Raw genomic sequence first — 12687 nt, 5'->3', positions numbered from 1 at the left:
AGGTCTCATGACTATAAAGTCATGAATTCGAACCCTAACATGTGGGATGTTATCCTATTTAATAGTTGTAGTCGATTAGAATTAGTTATGAAATATTGATAATTAATATATGATTGTTCTAATTATTGGTAGTTGTTAGATATATATATTTAGTATAGTTGATTGTAACAGATCAATTCAAAAAATAATTATTCATCACTTTCATTAAAAAAAAAAAAATGAAAGCATGAAGATGAAATTCAAAATTGAATCAATCTGGGCGGCAATGGTAATGTGCACTAGCCCTGCTTTTGCTTCTCTAAATAGTGTCATGGAAATATGAAAACAATAAAGTTTAATTTTCTTATGCCATAGTTCACAATGTATGATATATGTATCATGAAAATAAAATTTCACGACATAAAATTGTTGTTGAAAATAAGATTTCACGACATAAAACAACACAACAGAATATTGAATATGTATCATGAAAATAAAATTTCACGACATAAAACAACACAACAGAATATTGAATATGTATCATAAAAATAAAATTTCACGACATTAAGTGGCTATGAAAGAATTGTTGTTATTATAGGTTTTTGTCTATATATTACATAAATATTTGGTATTTTTATAGATACTTTTTTACACACATAACGTTATTCCAATATACATTCGATTACCGACTCCACAAAGTTATATTTAAATCTTAAATCTTATTAACTAACATGAGGTGATGATTTAGTATTATGTTTAATTAAAGAAGTGGCCTAAAATTGGGCCCAATACAGTTGACAAAATATTGATGGACTATTTAAGTTTGGGCCTCTCCTCGGCCCACAGAATCAATCCCAGTTTCCTAATTGCAAGTTACTTCTTTTCTTCTCGTTGGTTTTTCTTTTCCTCCCGCATTTCCTGTTTTAAAGCACATTTCTAGCATTAATATATTATAATCCCATTGAAATTTCTCTCTCTCTCTCTCTGTCTCACTCTCACTTTCTCTCTCTCAAGATTTAATCTCCCTTTTTCTGTGGTGCTCAGGTAACTACTCCGTCAATGTCTCCGTTTGTATATACATGCATCTAAATATTGTAATGGTTATGTTTTTGCCCATCTCTGTGTTAATTTGATTTCTGAGCTCGTTTGAATTTTTAATTTGATTTTTCTGCGTGTTGTTGTTCGATTTCTCGGAAATTTTCTGCTATGAAGGTTTTGGTTTGTGATAAGCTTCAATTTTCTTGATTTCCATTGTCTGATGACGCCGAGCTTATTTGTTTTCGCTGAGTCCTGCGTTTCCTTTCTATTTGTTGGATTATTCCTTAGTCTATTACTATCATACGGTGTTTATTTCACGACGATTTCGCGGATAGCTAATGGAACTGAAAATATTTTTGTGTATCCTTTCAAGTATGTAACTATAAGCGACCTGCATATCTCTTTATTTTGGAGATTTGTGCTCTTTTCTGATTGACAAGTTAGCTCAGAAGCTACTGTGTATATGTATTCGAATGAATCTATCACATTGAGTGACTGTGACAGCAATTCATACGGTCGGCAGGAAAATCTTGTGTTTCCATGGCGACTAGAATCGCGACTAGATACATCTCTCGCAGGCTATCTAGCAGTGGCAAAATCCTCAGTGAGGAGGAGAAGGCTGCAGAAAATGTCTATATCAAGGTGAATTCCTAATTTTGACAGAGGATGTATCTGTCTAGGCTAATTGATCCTATCTTGCAGCTTTCTGCTTGGCGGGTCTTGTATTTTGCTCATCTTTCTTGCTCTTGGAACAAGGACTTTTAAGAACATTGTTAGCTGGGCTTTGAAACTTGATAATCTCTAACATACATTTACAGTATCAAAAAGGGTCCAGTTTGTGCCTGAAAGGATGTCCAGTGTCAACTTTTGAGCAAGTACTACAATGTTTCATTCATACTTCATGTTAATAGGGCGAGTATTTTGATTTAGTGCTCATACTACCAATAATCATCAGATTGCTTGAACAGATGTTTTTTAATATTAGTTAGTATTTTGTCAAGAAACTCGATTGAGACAAAATTTAACTTTATTTTGAGAATGGTGATGCTCATACCGAATGAGTGTAGATCTGTTTGTCCAAATATTTACAATCAACTGATTTCCTCGATATGTTCATTCTTAAGTTGTCTACACTATGATAGTTTTCTGGTTTACTGATGAGACTGATATTGAATATAGCTTCTGTTTTCAGCAAATTATGACAATGGTTGACTGATGAATATTTATCTGCAAGAAAGTGGTTTCTAAATCTTGGTAAGCAGTCTCGAGGGAGTATCAACTATGGTAACTGTAAGATTACATGGACACTGATATGAATCACCTAAGAGTCAATATGCCACTTTCACTATTCAGATAGGAAGATTCAATTTGGTGTTTGTTTCTCTTTAAGTTCTTCTCTTTTTTTCTTCTTTGTGTAATAGTTAGTTCATACTTGATTTACTGTCATAACCATTAACCATTTATTCGTGTGACTAGTAATTCTAGTTCGTTCTTGTCTAATGTTAGTATATTCTACCTTTTAAATTTGTTATAACTTGTAAAAAGTATTTCTATGACATCATCCAACTCAACAGTTTCGCTTCATAGTTCGTAATCAATACAGGATGTCCACATGCTTCTTCTTTTCCTTTTGCACCTTTTCCCTTACAAATGATATTATCTGTTGAATAGATGGGTTGCATGTTAGTTCAATAAATTCTTATTCCTTTTACTGTCTCCTGGGGATTTGAGTTTAGAGCCTGCCATAGGAGATGTCAATGAACTTTGGTGTTGACGAGTGCCAGGGATGTTTGCTATGGATGTTTATGGAATTAGCTCAGATATTGAATACTTACATGCTTCCAGACAGAAAGTTAAAATGAGTTACATCATGATATAGTAGAGTTAATGACAATGATAAATGTGTGACTGGTTTCTTCACAAGAAACAATAAACTATAATATTTCTGGAACTCTACTTGTGGTCGCCCATGCATCTCTCATCACAAGGAAGAATAAGCCATCAGACCGTGGCTGTTATTTTGGTTTATTACTTAATATTTGGTCAAAGTCATTTCTCTTAATCACAAAATTCTTGCATATTTTTGCTGCTGACCTTTCTGAAAATTTTGGCAGAAAGTGGAACAAGAGAAGTTGGAGAAGCTTGCTCGTAAGGTATGCATATATATATTTGTATAACACCATCTTGCCTATACAAAATGAACTGATTGATCAAGCTAGACCTTGTGTTCCTCCCTTTCCATGATAGATTAATTGCTTTATGTTAGTTTTTCCGACGTTTGTGGTATGTCCTATTTCTTTTCTGTTTACCTCTCATTACCTTGGATAATCATTTCCTATCTTCTACCCATGCTTAATGGTTGACTGCTTCAAGGGCCCCAAACCAGATGAAACTCCCGCAACAAGTTCAGGAGGCTCAGCGTCTGTAGCTGATGCTAAACCTAGTGGCCAGACCTCTTCAACTCCTAACGTCTCAACTGATAAATACAGAAACTATGCTGTTGTAGCTGGTATTGCTACTATTGCTGCTGCTACTGGATGGTATCTGAGATCAAGCAAGACAAAACCTGAAGAAGTGCAGGATTGAGATGAAATTTCATTGAGCAGATTGACCAAATAAAAGTAAACAAACTCCTGTAAAGTCCATTTCCCCTAATGGCATGTTGTTTCATAACATGATTTCTTTTCCTATCTCCCTCTCCCCTTCTGCACATTCTGGAATACCAGGGGTCAGCACCACTTCATTTGGTGATGTTCTTTCATATGTCCTTTAACATGTTCAATTGTTACATCATACGCGGTGATACCTGCATTTCATTTTACGATATGATCATTTCTTTACCCGTTGATTCACAACTAAGATTACGTTGCTATTCAGGTGAGGGGCACGAAATTCCCAGAAGTATGTTAATTGCAATTGAATCTCAGTGAATGGTTGTTCCAAAATATGCATTCCCAGAAGAATGTTAATTGCAATTGAATCTCAGTGAATGGTTATTCCAAAATATGCACCCTAGAGCAATTACCTTTCACATGCAGGTTCTTTTGAATCTTTTCTCACCTGAGAGCAGCTTTGCTACACTTGCTACATGAATGTCAAATTTCATGGTATCTTTTTATCAGTATTTTCTTCTTTCCTTTGGGAGAAGAAAAAGATGTTAATTGGCTGTTATTTCAGAAGGGAGAAAAAAATTAAAAGCGGAACACTGTACACATTGAGAGGCTTTTGAATAAATGAATTAAAAAGAAAAAGGAAAAACCCAAAAGCCACAAAAGAAAGAATTAATCATCAAGAGCAAGGATTGTGATTGTACGACGCAATCTCAACAGATGGCATCGTCACATCCTTATTGTAAAGTCAAATAAAAAGATTTTATAATATTTTTCTATTAGTATTAAGGTAAATGACGATAGATAATGGTAAGTTTACAACTGAAAGAGACTTTTTTGGTGAAAATTTTGTAGAAAAAGTGTTTAATCTTCACTTAGTTACCACTGCTGCGTGGTCGTTGCTTAATATGTCGTAGTTTAAAGAAGTGTGTTAGAAACATTTTTGTCACAGATCTCATCTTGGCATCTAGAATTTATGTCGTCTTTTATTTAACGAGTCTAATTAGTAAGTAAATAATCATTCATTTTCTGGGATGGGCCAAGTGCAGTGTATGGACATTTCGATGCAGCAGGACTACAACAAAGATAAGAAATTTGATTCAGTGACATGCTGAGAGGATTGCAGTACTGAACCAGTATCCAACTCTGGAGCTACACTTTCCCAGTGCTTTTTTGAGCAGTCCACATCTCTGAATATTGCTTTACTATCACTTGGAATTATTACATCCTGGTATCGTAATATATTTTCTTGAAACATATTGAGCGATCATAGGAGGAATGTTCTCTTCTGCACTTTGATAGAAAGTTATACAAGTTTCAGACATATTACAAAAAGATCGCTAGAGGTTCAGAAAATTACACAACACCACTTGCAATCATATTACAAAAAGATCCCTCGAGGTTCAGACACACACACACATACATACATATAATGGGATGGGGAATTGCAATAAAGTTCAATTGAAATTGATATATGGTAGGAAATTATTGGCAAGATCATTGTTGATTCTAAAGGGATATTTGTAATTTTTTAAATAACAAGAGATACTTATAAGAGTTAATTACACTTAAATCTTCTTTGAAATTGTGAAATTACTTTTTTTCCAAATAAAAGTTTTAGAAGTTACCCACATCTTCTTAAAAAATTCATTGTTTTCCATTTGACCCCCTTTTGTTAGTGTTTGGATGAAACATACTAATATTAGTAAAAGAATTACAGAACTTTTAACATTTTCATGTAATAATGTTGTACTTATAAGGGGAAAAATGGCATTGATATTAACATCATTCCATAATATCTATCTACATATATTATTTTTATTTTTTATAAGTACAAAAGTATATATCCTCCAAACAGTAACAAAAGAGAGTCAGGAGAATTTTTGGAGAGAGTGTACGTATAATTTCAAGACTCTTCTGGGGAGAGTATAATTTTTTATTTTTAAAGAAAATTTAAATGTAACTAACTCTATTTATATTATGAAAGATCTAAAGGAAGCCTATTGTAATTTACCCAAAAAATTGTGGCAAAAAAGCTAAAGATTGTAGCAATATCCAATGATGTGATTAGGAATTGCAAGAAAGTGCAAAACTTATGAACTATAAAGTGCATCAAGCTTTGAGCATGCGTTGATTTGATAGGTAGGAAACTTAGGACATCATTCTGTATGTCTTCTTTTTTGGAGAAGCAACGGATGACATCCGTCTCTAGGAGAAGTACACGGAATGAAATTGAGTTTAAATATTTCTCGATGATCATCGACAAGATAAGATTATTTAAATGGATTTGGGATCGATAAGATTGTTTAAATATGATTTTTAAGAGACAGAAGACAGTCACAATTATCCATATATTGAAATTATATGGAGACATTGTATCGATACTTGTAATTGTTCAATTTGACTGATCTGTTTTAAATTAATACTTTATCTTATGTATATACATTTGGAAATTATAAGAATAATTTATTTAGAAAATTATTGTAAAGGGTAAAGATGAGGAAATATATATATATTTTCAAAAATGATGACCATGAAATGGAGAAGCTCCATAACCACCCATCCTTATTGGGCTGCAAACTGAGAGGCATCCCTAATAAATAGTTCCAAACCATTTTGACTCTATCAATAAAACTCCCTCTCCTTTCCCTCTTCAATTAAACACACACACACACACAACACACACTTTTTTGTCATCACAATGAACATGTATTTTCTTTATATCTCTTGTGCCCTCTTCTCAACACCCTAGCCAGAAACCAAAAAACATCATAAAAAGAGTCGAAAAAAAGACAAAAACCAAAAAAAAAAAAAGACAAAAACAAACAAAAACCATGGCAGCCTGTGGTGGCCTAGAACACATCTTTGAGAAGCCATTGCCTGAAAGTCCAAGGATTCTTGAACCCCTGTCGCCATGGAAACAAATACAGCCCATCAACACTGTTGATCATACATCCTTCACAGAAATATACAATGCCTTTTTCAAACAAAATCATGCCAATGATCCCCCTGATTCACCTACTTATTCCTTCTCCCCTTTCTCTCCCTCCTCATACTTGTCTTCCAATTCCCTGTTCTCCCCCGATGAAAATGCGGTCAATATCCCCAAGAACTATGAAAACGGAGGCTCAGGCATTCGTCGGGGGAAAAACGCATCCGGTTATTGCCTGCTAGGGCAGCACAAGCAATACATAGACAGAGACAGCGACAGCTTTTCGTCCAAGAATTCAGATAATTTATCCTTGTGCACGGAGGGGCTTGGGTTCGAGAGCTTTGACGACGTAGAGGACTTGCTGAGGATTGATTTCTGCAACAACGGTTGGCAACCTGATCAAGAAAAGAGAACAACAAGCTTTACAAGAAAAACACAAAGAGAACACGAGAGCCATTGTTGCGAGCACAAGAGATCAAGAATGAGCCTGGGGGCGTTCCCGCCCCCTATTTCTTGCATAGGCCAGTGTGGGAAACCGTGGGTGTGTCTAAAGTCATTCAGGGAAGATGGCAGGTTTATCCTCAAGGAAATAAGGATCCCAACTCAGGAATTGTTGCATGCATGTCGTGAGAACGGACGTTTGAAGCTGCAGTTCATTCAGCCTGATGATGAGGCCTCTGAAGAGGAGGCAAATCACAAAGACGATGAGGAAAACAGCAAACACACAGGCAAGAAGGGTGGAAATCACGACGGGGAAGGAGAAGGTCAGAATGTAGAGAAGAGCAACTGCAACGGTGCAAGGTAGCCCATAACACAGGAAAAACTTTAGCAGTTTATGTTATGATCTCCTTCTTGCATAGCAGAGGCAGACACCTAAAGAGATATGTTATTTTGTTTTCTCTTTTGTGACAAAGAGTATGCAAATAAGAAGCTGTAGAAGAGGGTGACAGTATCATGTTTTTAGGAAAACAATTTCATACTTTTACTTTGTTTGCTTTTGGGGGTGAAATTGTGTGGTGAATCCCTTCCCACCAGAGAGTGAACTGTATAGTTTTTCCTTGTGTTCCCACAGCTTCAGCTACATCAAATTTTGATATGTTAGATCACTTCCTCATATCTTCTTCTATTTTCTTTCATTTATTACACTACCAAGTGGACGTGGATCTTCTTCTATTTTCTTTCATTTATTACACTACCAAGTGGATCATCCACTTCGTATGTCAAGTGGAACGGGCTGTGTTTTCTCGACAAATCTGCTTGCTTGTTAGTAGACCTACGAATTCATCATGAGGAGTGATTTCGATTCAGCTTTACTAAAGTGTGAGTGTTTAATTTCTGCGTATTGATTTAAAATGGAAGGGCGGGTATGGATCGTCTGTGATGCTAGTTTGATAAGAATGAAAGAAATGACGCTAGATGGGAACGTTGCAATAATTACTATTTTTACGATCGCAATAAATTATAAAAAAAAAATATTATAAATTTAAGGATCGTGGAAAATGAGGGTTCTTAAAACAAATAAAATGAAGTTGAAGCATTTGAAATATACACATATATATAATTTTATCAATGAATTTAATTTAAAAGTTTAAAAGTATAAGCAATAAATCAAAACACTCTTTTCAAAGAGTGCAAACACCACTATAATATCAACATCATTTCTCTTGATTTGGACACAAATCCTAGAATTTATTAATTGAACAATTATATATAATGTACATATGAGATAATGATTATATGGAGAATAACCATAAATATAATATTTTAACTATACCGTACAGATAACACTGCTGTGTATAATTCATTAAAATCGCTCATTTAACATATTACCGCTAATCCAGAGAACGAACCATGAACTTATTCAAAATAAATAGAAAAACAAAAAATTAAACCGCCTAATAAGTTCGGAACGGATCATTGATGAATCAAACAAAAAGATTACTGCCATCTAATGTCAAAAGCACCTTGTATAAATCTGGGCGTCGGTCGCGAAACACCCCCCAACTATTTCTCTTGGCTTTGATTTTATCCAAATCAAATTGTGCGATAAGAACAGCTTCCTCTTTATCATCAGCATCAGCAATCAATTCTCCGGTGGGTCCTGTTCAATAGAACACATGTTCAATGTCATTGTTGTAAACTTTAGCGGTGTACAATGAAATTGATGTACTCTCAACTAAGAAAATTCTACGGAACTTGTGAGAGGTTACCTGCTATAAATGAATTCCCATAGAATGTAATCTCACTTTTGCCATGTTCTGTCTGGATTATCTCCTTACCGATGCGATTTGAAGCAACTAAAGGTACCTGAATGTATAGAAGGCTAAGAGGTCATCTTGCAGAATAGGAAGTAACCCATGGCTCAACATTGTATAACTGCAAACTGGCAACAAAAAGATGAATTCAAAGTTGAAACTAATGTAAATATTCTGTCAAAATTTCATGGAAGATTAGGGAATCCCTTCATTTGATCCTTAGCTGATGTGCATGAAGTGAGTAACACCAAATCATTCATCCCATTGCCTTTTAAACAAACTCAACCATTAATCAAGTACATGGCCCAAGTTCCCCAAGAAAGCTCACCACATTGGCCCCAGCATGGCCTTGCATCACTCGCTTCCAGTGATCCCGAGAATCTAGGCCCTCATCTTGAGGTTCAGTACCAATAGCGGTGGGATAGAACAATATTTCTGCACCTTGAAGTACCATGGCTCGAGCCGCCTCAGGAAACCACTGATCCCAACAAATTCCTGACATGGAGAAAAGAGTAAATCTTCAGCTTCTAGAAAGAATATGCTAATCTGGCTCATCTATCATTAGTAGTTTACTAGTCTACCAATGAAACCAGACTACAAGTATCTAAAGATGTAGAGACATCTATGTTATTTTTTGTACCTTCAAGCATTTAGTGAACTCTTCATCTTAAAAATAGAAAACAAAAATTGATGGATATAGAGCTATAAGTAATGACATCTTACCTACTCCGATCTTAGCGAATTTAGTTTGGAATACCTGTTAACATCGTCAAGTTTGTCAAACAATCAGGAAAGAACACAACAAAGTGTTAAGTTCAATGAAGATGTGGATAGATCCGCTCTTCAGATTCACAGTTACTTACCTTAAAACCAGTGTCGCCTGGATTGAAGTAAAACTTCTCCTGGTAACCTGGGGAAAAATAATCAGCTGTAAGTAAACCTTGCTGTTGAATATGTCCATCAGATGCATACAAACAAAATTGATATACCTGGCCCATCCGGGATGTGGGACTTCCTGTAAAGTCCAAGATCTGTCCCATCAGCATCAATTACAACAATTGAATTATAATGCGCATTGTTTGCCTCCTCAAAGAAGCTAACTGGTATTACTACTCCCAATTCTTTTGCCAGATTCTGCATCCTGATATGCACAAATTGAGCTAAATATACAGCTTCTATGTAAATTGAACATCCAAAGATCAAAGCTCAAACAATGAGGTTTTTCAATCAACATGGAGCAGCAGGAACCAAATCAACCAGCTAGAGCCTGAAGCAGAGTTTTCTCACCTCAATATCGTCGGGTGCTCCTTACGAGGTTTAGCTCGCTGAAAGTAATCTTCCCTTTGTGCTTGACAAAAGTAATAACCCTCGAATAACTCCTGAAACAAACATTGAGAAATCACACACGTGAACGACGTCTAATTGACATAAGTAAATAATAGTCTGAAATTCAAAGTTGACTTCTTTCCGATCCTCTAAAATAGTAAGACCCTTGTTTAGTAGATACAATCTTCTCCATTCCATGACTTGATTCTTTTCTGTATAAGGGTAGACAAAGAATAGACATACAATCAACTAAAGAACAATTCACATTTGACATCAAAACTCGTATTAATGATTTGTGTTCTTGACAGGCATTTGGTGCAAGGGACTAAATGCAGTCACTTCTAGTCATTGTTCTCCTTAATGATGAAGTTTTAACTGGAGAAACAAAGCAAGAATTAGGTTGCTAGGATTAAGGAAGAAAGTGGAACATCATGGGGTATCTCTAAATGGGATTCCAGGTGTGCAGTCAGGTGGCATGCCATCTAGGATAGGAACCTAGAAAAGCAAAGCTTCTAAGTGCTGACTAAGTCATGACTTAATAATGATTGGATTGTTTAAAACTTTAAACAATGTCATGTCATCATGTGTCTAGCTGCTAGGGAAAATAAATTACTTAGAACTGTACGATAAGCAACATTCATTCCTGAATTAACATAAAGATGATAATCTGAACTCTGAAGAAAAAGTGGCAGCTAAAAAAGGACAAAGTGACACAAGTATTCGAAGTCATAGAAAGACAATTATTGTTATCATTTAAACGGTATAGACACTAGAAGATCAAGAAGCAAAGGGCCAACTGCATATTGACATGTGAGGCTTAAGAAATGTAAACTTCAATATTCCAAGTGACACCAACATAGGAATCTTCCTTAAATTACAAATTCTTCCCACTCCAAAAAGTCCATGAGAACAAGTAACTCATGAAAGAACCAACTAAAGAGGCACTTGGAGACCACAATATTCAGAACATATTAAACCCTTTTTCCTTTTGAAGAGCACAAACCTGGATAAGAATGATATTTGCCCCCTTCTGATGAGCTGCTCTAACCAATCTGCATTCAAAAGTATTCTGTTGACACTAAAGAAGATGCCTGAAATTTATGATCTGAGCATATAATATTTTAAATGTAAGCACCATCAGTACATAAAAAATTACTATCTCTGACTATTCCTTCTACATCATAAGGTTCTGGCACTGATTCAGAGATGCAGGCAGTTTGAGTAAATGGCTGCATAGCCATATTCAAACTCCATAAAATTGACATCAGTTAGAAGTTAGGGAAATAAGTGGAACATCAACTTTTGACGTGCACCTTTTTTTTCCCCTTCTAAAGTTACAGAAAGCCTATGGTAGACTGGACAGCAATAAGAAGGTTTATACACAAGCCTGAAGGAGTCTTTCTAAAACTGAGTTGATTTTGGGTCATTAAGAAACACTTGAAAAACAAAATAATACACAACCACCAACAACCAATGACCAGCTACTATGTAGGTAAGCAAACACACTCTTTTGGTGGAATTCAAACCAAGACCTCATAATCTCGGGCAGCATCAACTTAGCCGCTTCAGCTACTTCCAGCTGCTGAGAATTATAAATGTGGGTGACACATAATCGAGGATTCCTCTAACAGTGAACATCTACCAACTCTGAACTGTTCATATATGGAGTTAACAGACAACCAGGAATACAATATCGCATGAAGAACCCACCCCAACAAATAGAAAGAGAAAAATAAACAAAACAATCTTTTCCCTTCTCTTTTAGTTCTAGGTTACCATGGGAAGGAAATTACTTCTACTACCAATCACCCTCAATCACATTAAGAATTCATAACCTAGGTCAAACACCACCGTAGAAGCTGGCGCCATAAGAGTTTCAATTATTCAATACCCAAAAACAACTAATTTTCTCCAAAATTTTCACAAGTCCATATTACAGCGATTGAATTCTCTCACTACGCGTATCATACCTCCCATTAAATCAAAACGCGGTGGCTTCGCCAACCCAAAAACCCTATCCTGGAGCCCGGAAAACAAGGACATAATTCAAGAAATTCAAAGATTGATATCCTCAAAAATGGGTGTTTTTACCTCTCGGCGGTGGCGACGTTGGTGGAGACATCATCGGTGCAGGCGAATTGCAGAGCGGAGACGGTGACGACTCTGCTTTTCTCCATCTTTTTGCCTTGCGGAGACAGAGAGTCGATTGCCAAGTGAATACAAGTAAAAGCTCGCGCTTCAATTAATAAATAGCTGAGGGTTTTGTTTGATTGGTGAGGAAAGTGTTTTGTACAACAGAAGTAAAAAGGTTTTTTATCAGAGGAAGACATGTCGAACAGTAAAACTCCATACACATGAAATTCTTTTTTTTTTAAGTTTAATTTATTTTTATCTAAAATTAGATGAAAAAAAAAAAAGGAATAACTACACTCCCCTCTTCTGAGATTTGGTGTAATTACACATAAAATTTTATAATTTGAGAAATTATATTTAGCAACCATGAGGTTTGGTTCTATCTAATAAATAAGTCTCTTCATTAATCAAAATT

At 35.5% G+C, this 12687-nt stretch overlaps 3 protein-coding genes across 4 annotated transcripts; 2 read left to right on the top strand and 1 right to left on the bottom strand.

Moving 5' to 3' along the window:
* The first annotated feature begins 888 nt into the window (after positions 1-888).
* LOC105171039 (uncharacterized protein At2g27730, mitochondrial) lies at positions 889-3857 on the top strand. Of its 2 annotated transcripts, none has more exons than XM_011092035.2 (4): positions 889-1023; positions 1541-1659; positions 3132-3170; positions 3391-3857. In XM_011092035.2, the coding sequence occupies exons 2-4, from the start codon at positions 1558-1560 to the stop codon at positions 3601-3603; spliced, it is 354 nt and encodes a 117-aa protein (XP_011090337.1). In that variant the 5' UTR covers positions 889-1023; positions 1541-1557; the 3' UTR covers positions 3604-3857. The 2 variants fall into 2 exon arrangements, with proteins under 2 accessions (XP_011090337.1, XP_020552380.1); XM_020696721.2 differs by having other exon boundaries at positions 919-1023; positions 1522-1659.
* Positions 3858-6399: 2542 nt separating this feature from the next.
* Positions 6400-7853, top strand: LOC148786849 (uncharacterized). Its single transcript, XM_088884659.1, has one exon. The coding sequence runs from the start codon at positions 6461-6463 to the stop codon at positions 7361-7363; it is 903 nt and encodes a 300-aa protein (XP_088740785.1). The 5' UTR covers positions 6400-6460; the 3' UTR covers positions 7364-7853.
* Positions 7854-8285: 432 nt separating this feature from the next.
* LOC105171037 (N-carbamoylputrescine amidase) lies at positions 8286-12421 on the bottom strand. Its single transcript, XM_011092033.3, has 9 exons — positions 12231-12421; positions 11143-11191; positions 10101-10192; positions 9803-9954; positions 9677-9723; positions 9537-9570; positions 9142-9308; positions 8769-8865; positions 8286-8659 (listed from the first exon to the last, which is right to left on the bottom strand). The coding sequence occupies exons 1-9, from the start codon at positions 12314-12316 to the stop codon at positions 8484-8486; spliced, it is 900 nt and encodes a 299-aa protein (XP_011090335.1). The 5' UTR covers positions 12317-12421; the 3' UTR covers positions 8286-8483.
* Positions 12422-12687: the final 266 nt, after the last annotated feature.

Source organism: Sesamum indicum, linkage group LG9, assembly GCF_026168435.1.
Source record: "Sesamum indicum cultivar Baizhima isolate 11 linkage group LG9, ASM2616843v1, whole genome shotgun sequence".
Classification (NCBI taxonomy): domain Eukaryota; kingdom Viridiplantae; phylum Streptophyta; class Magnoliopsida; order Lamiales; family Pedaliaceae; genus Sesamum; species Sesamum indicum.
The sequence above is the reverse complement of the archived record's forward strand: the minus strand, read 5'-3'. Positions and strand labels throughout refer to the sequence as shown.

What these genes read in the sequence shown, in the direction of transcription:
- LOC105171039 (XM_011092035.2), top strand. Translation starts at nt 1,558, where the DNA reads ATGGCGACTAGAATCGCGACTAGATACATCTCTCGCAGGCTATCTAGC. An exon ending in CAGAAAATGTCTATATCAAG is followed by an intron (nt 1,660 to 3,131) that starts GTGAATTCCTAA and finishes AAATTTTGGCAG; the next exon opens with AAAGTGGAACAAGAGAAGTT. An exon ending in TGGAGAAGCTTGCTCGTAAG is followed by an intron (nt 3,171 to 3,390) that starts GTATGCATATAT and finishes GACTGCTTCAAG; the next exon opens with GGCCCCAAACCAGATGAAAC.
- LOC148786849 (XM_088884659.1), top strand. Translation starts at nt 6,461, where the DNA reads ATGGCAGCCTGTGGTGGCCTAGAACACATCTTTGAGAAGCCATTGCCT.
- LOC105171037 (XM_011092033.3), bottom strand. Translation starts at nt 12,316, where the DNA reads ATGGAGAAAAGCAGAGTCGTCACCGTCTCCGCTCTGCAATTCGCCTGC. An exon ending in AACGTCGCCACCGCCGAGAG is followed by an intron (nt 11,192 to 12,230) that starts GTAAAAACACCC and finishes TTTTGAATGCAG; the next exon opens with ATTGGTTAGAGCAGCTCATC. An exon ending in ATTCGCTAAGATCGGAGTAG is followed by an intron (nt 9,309 to 9,536) that starts GTAAGATGTCAT and finishes TCTCCATGTCAG; the next exon opens with GAATTTGTTGGGATCAGTGG.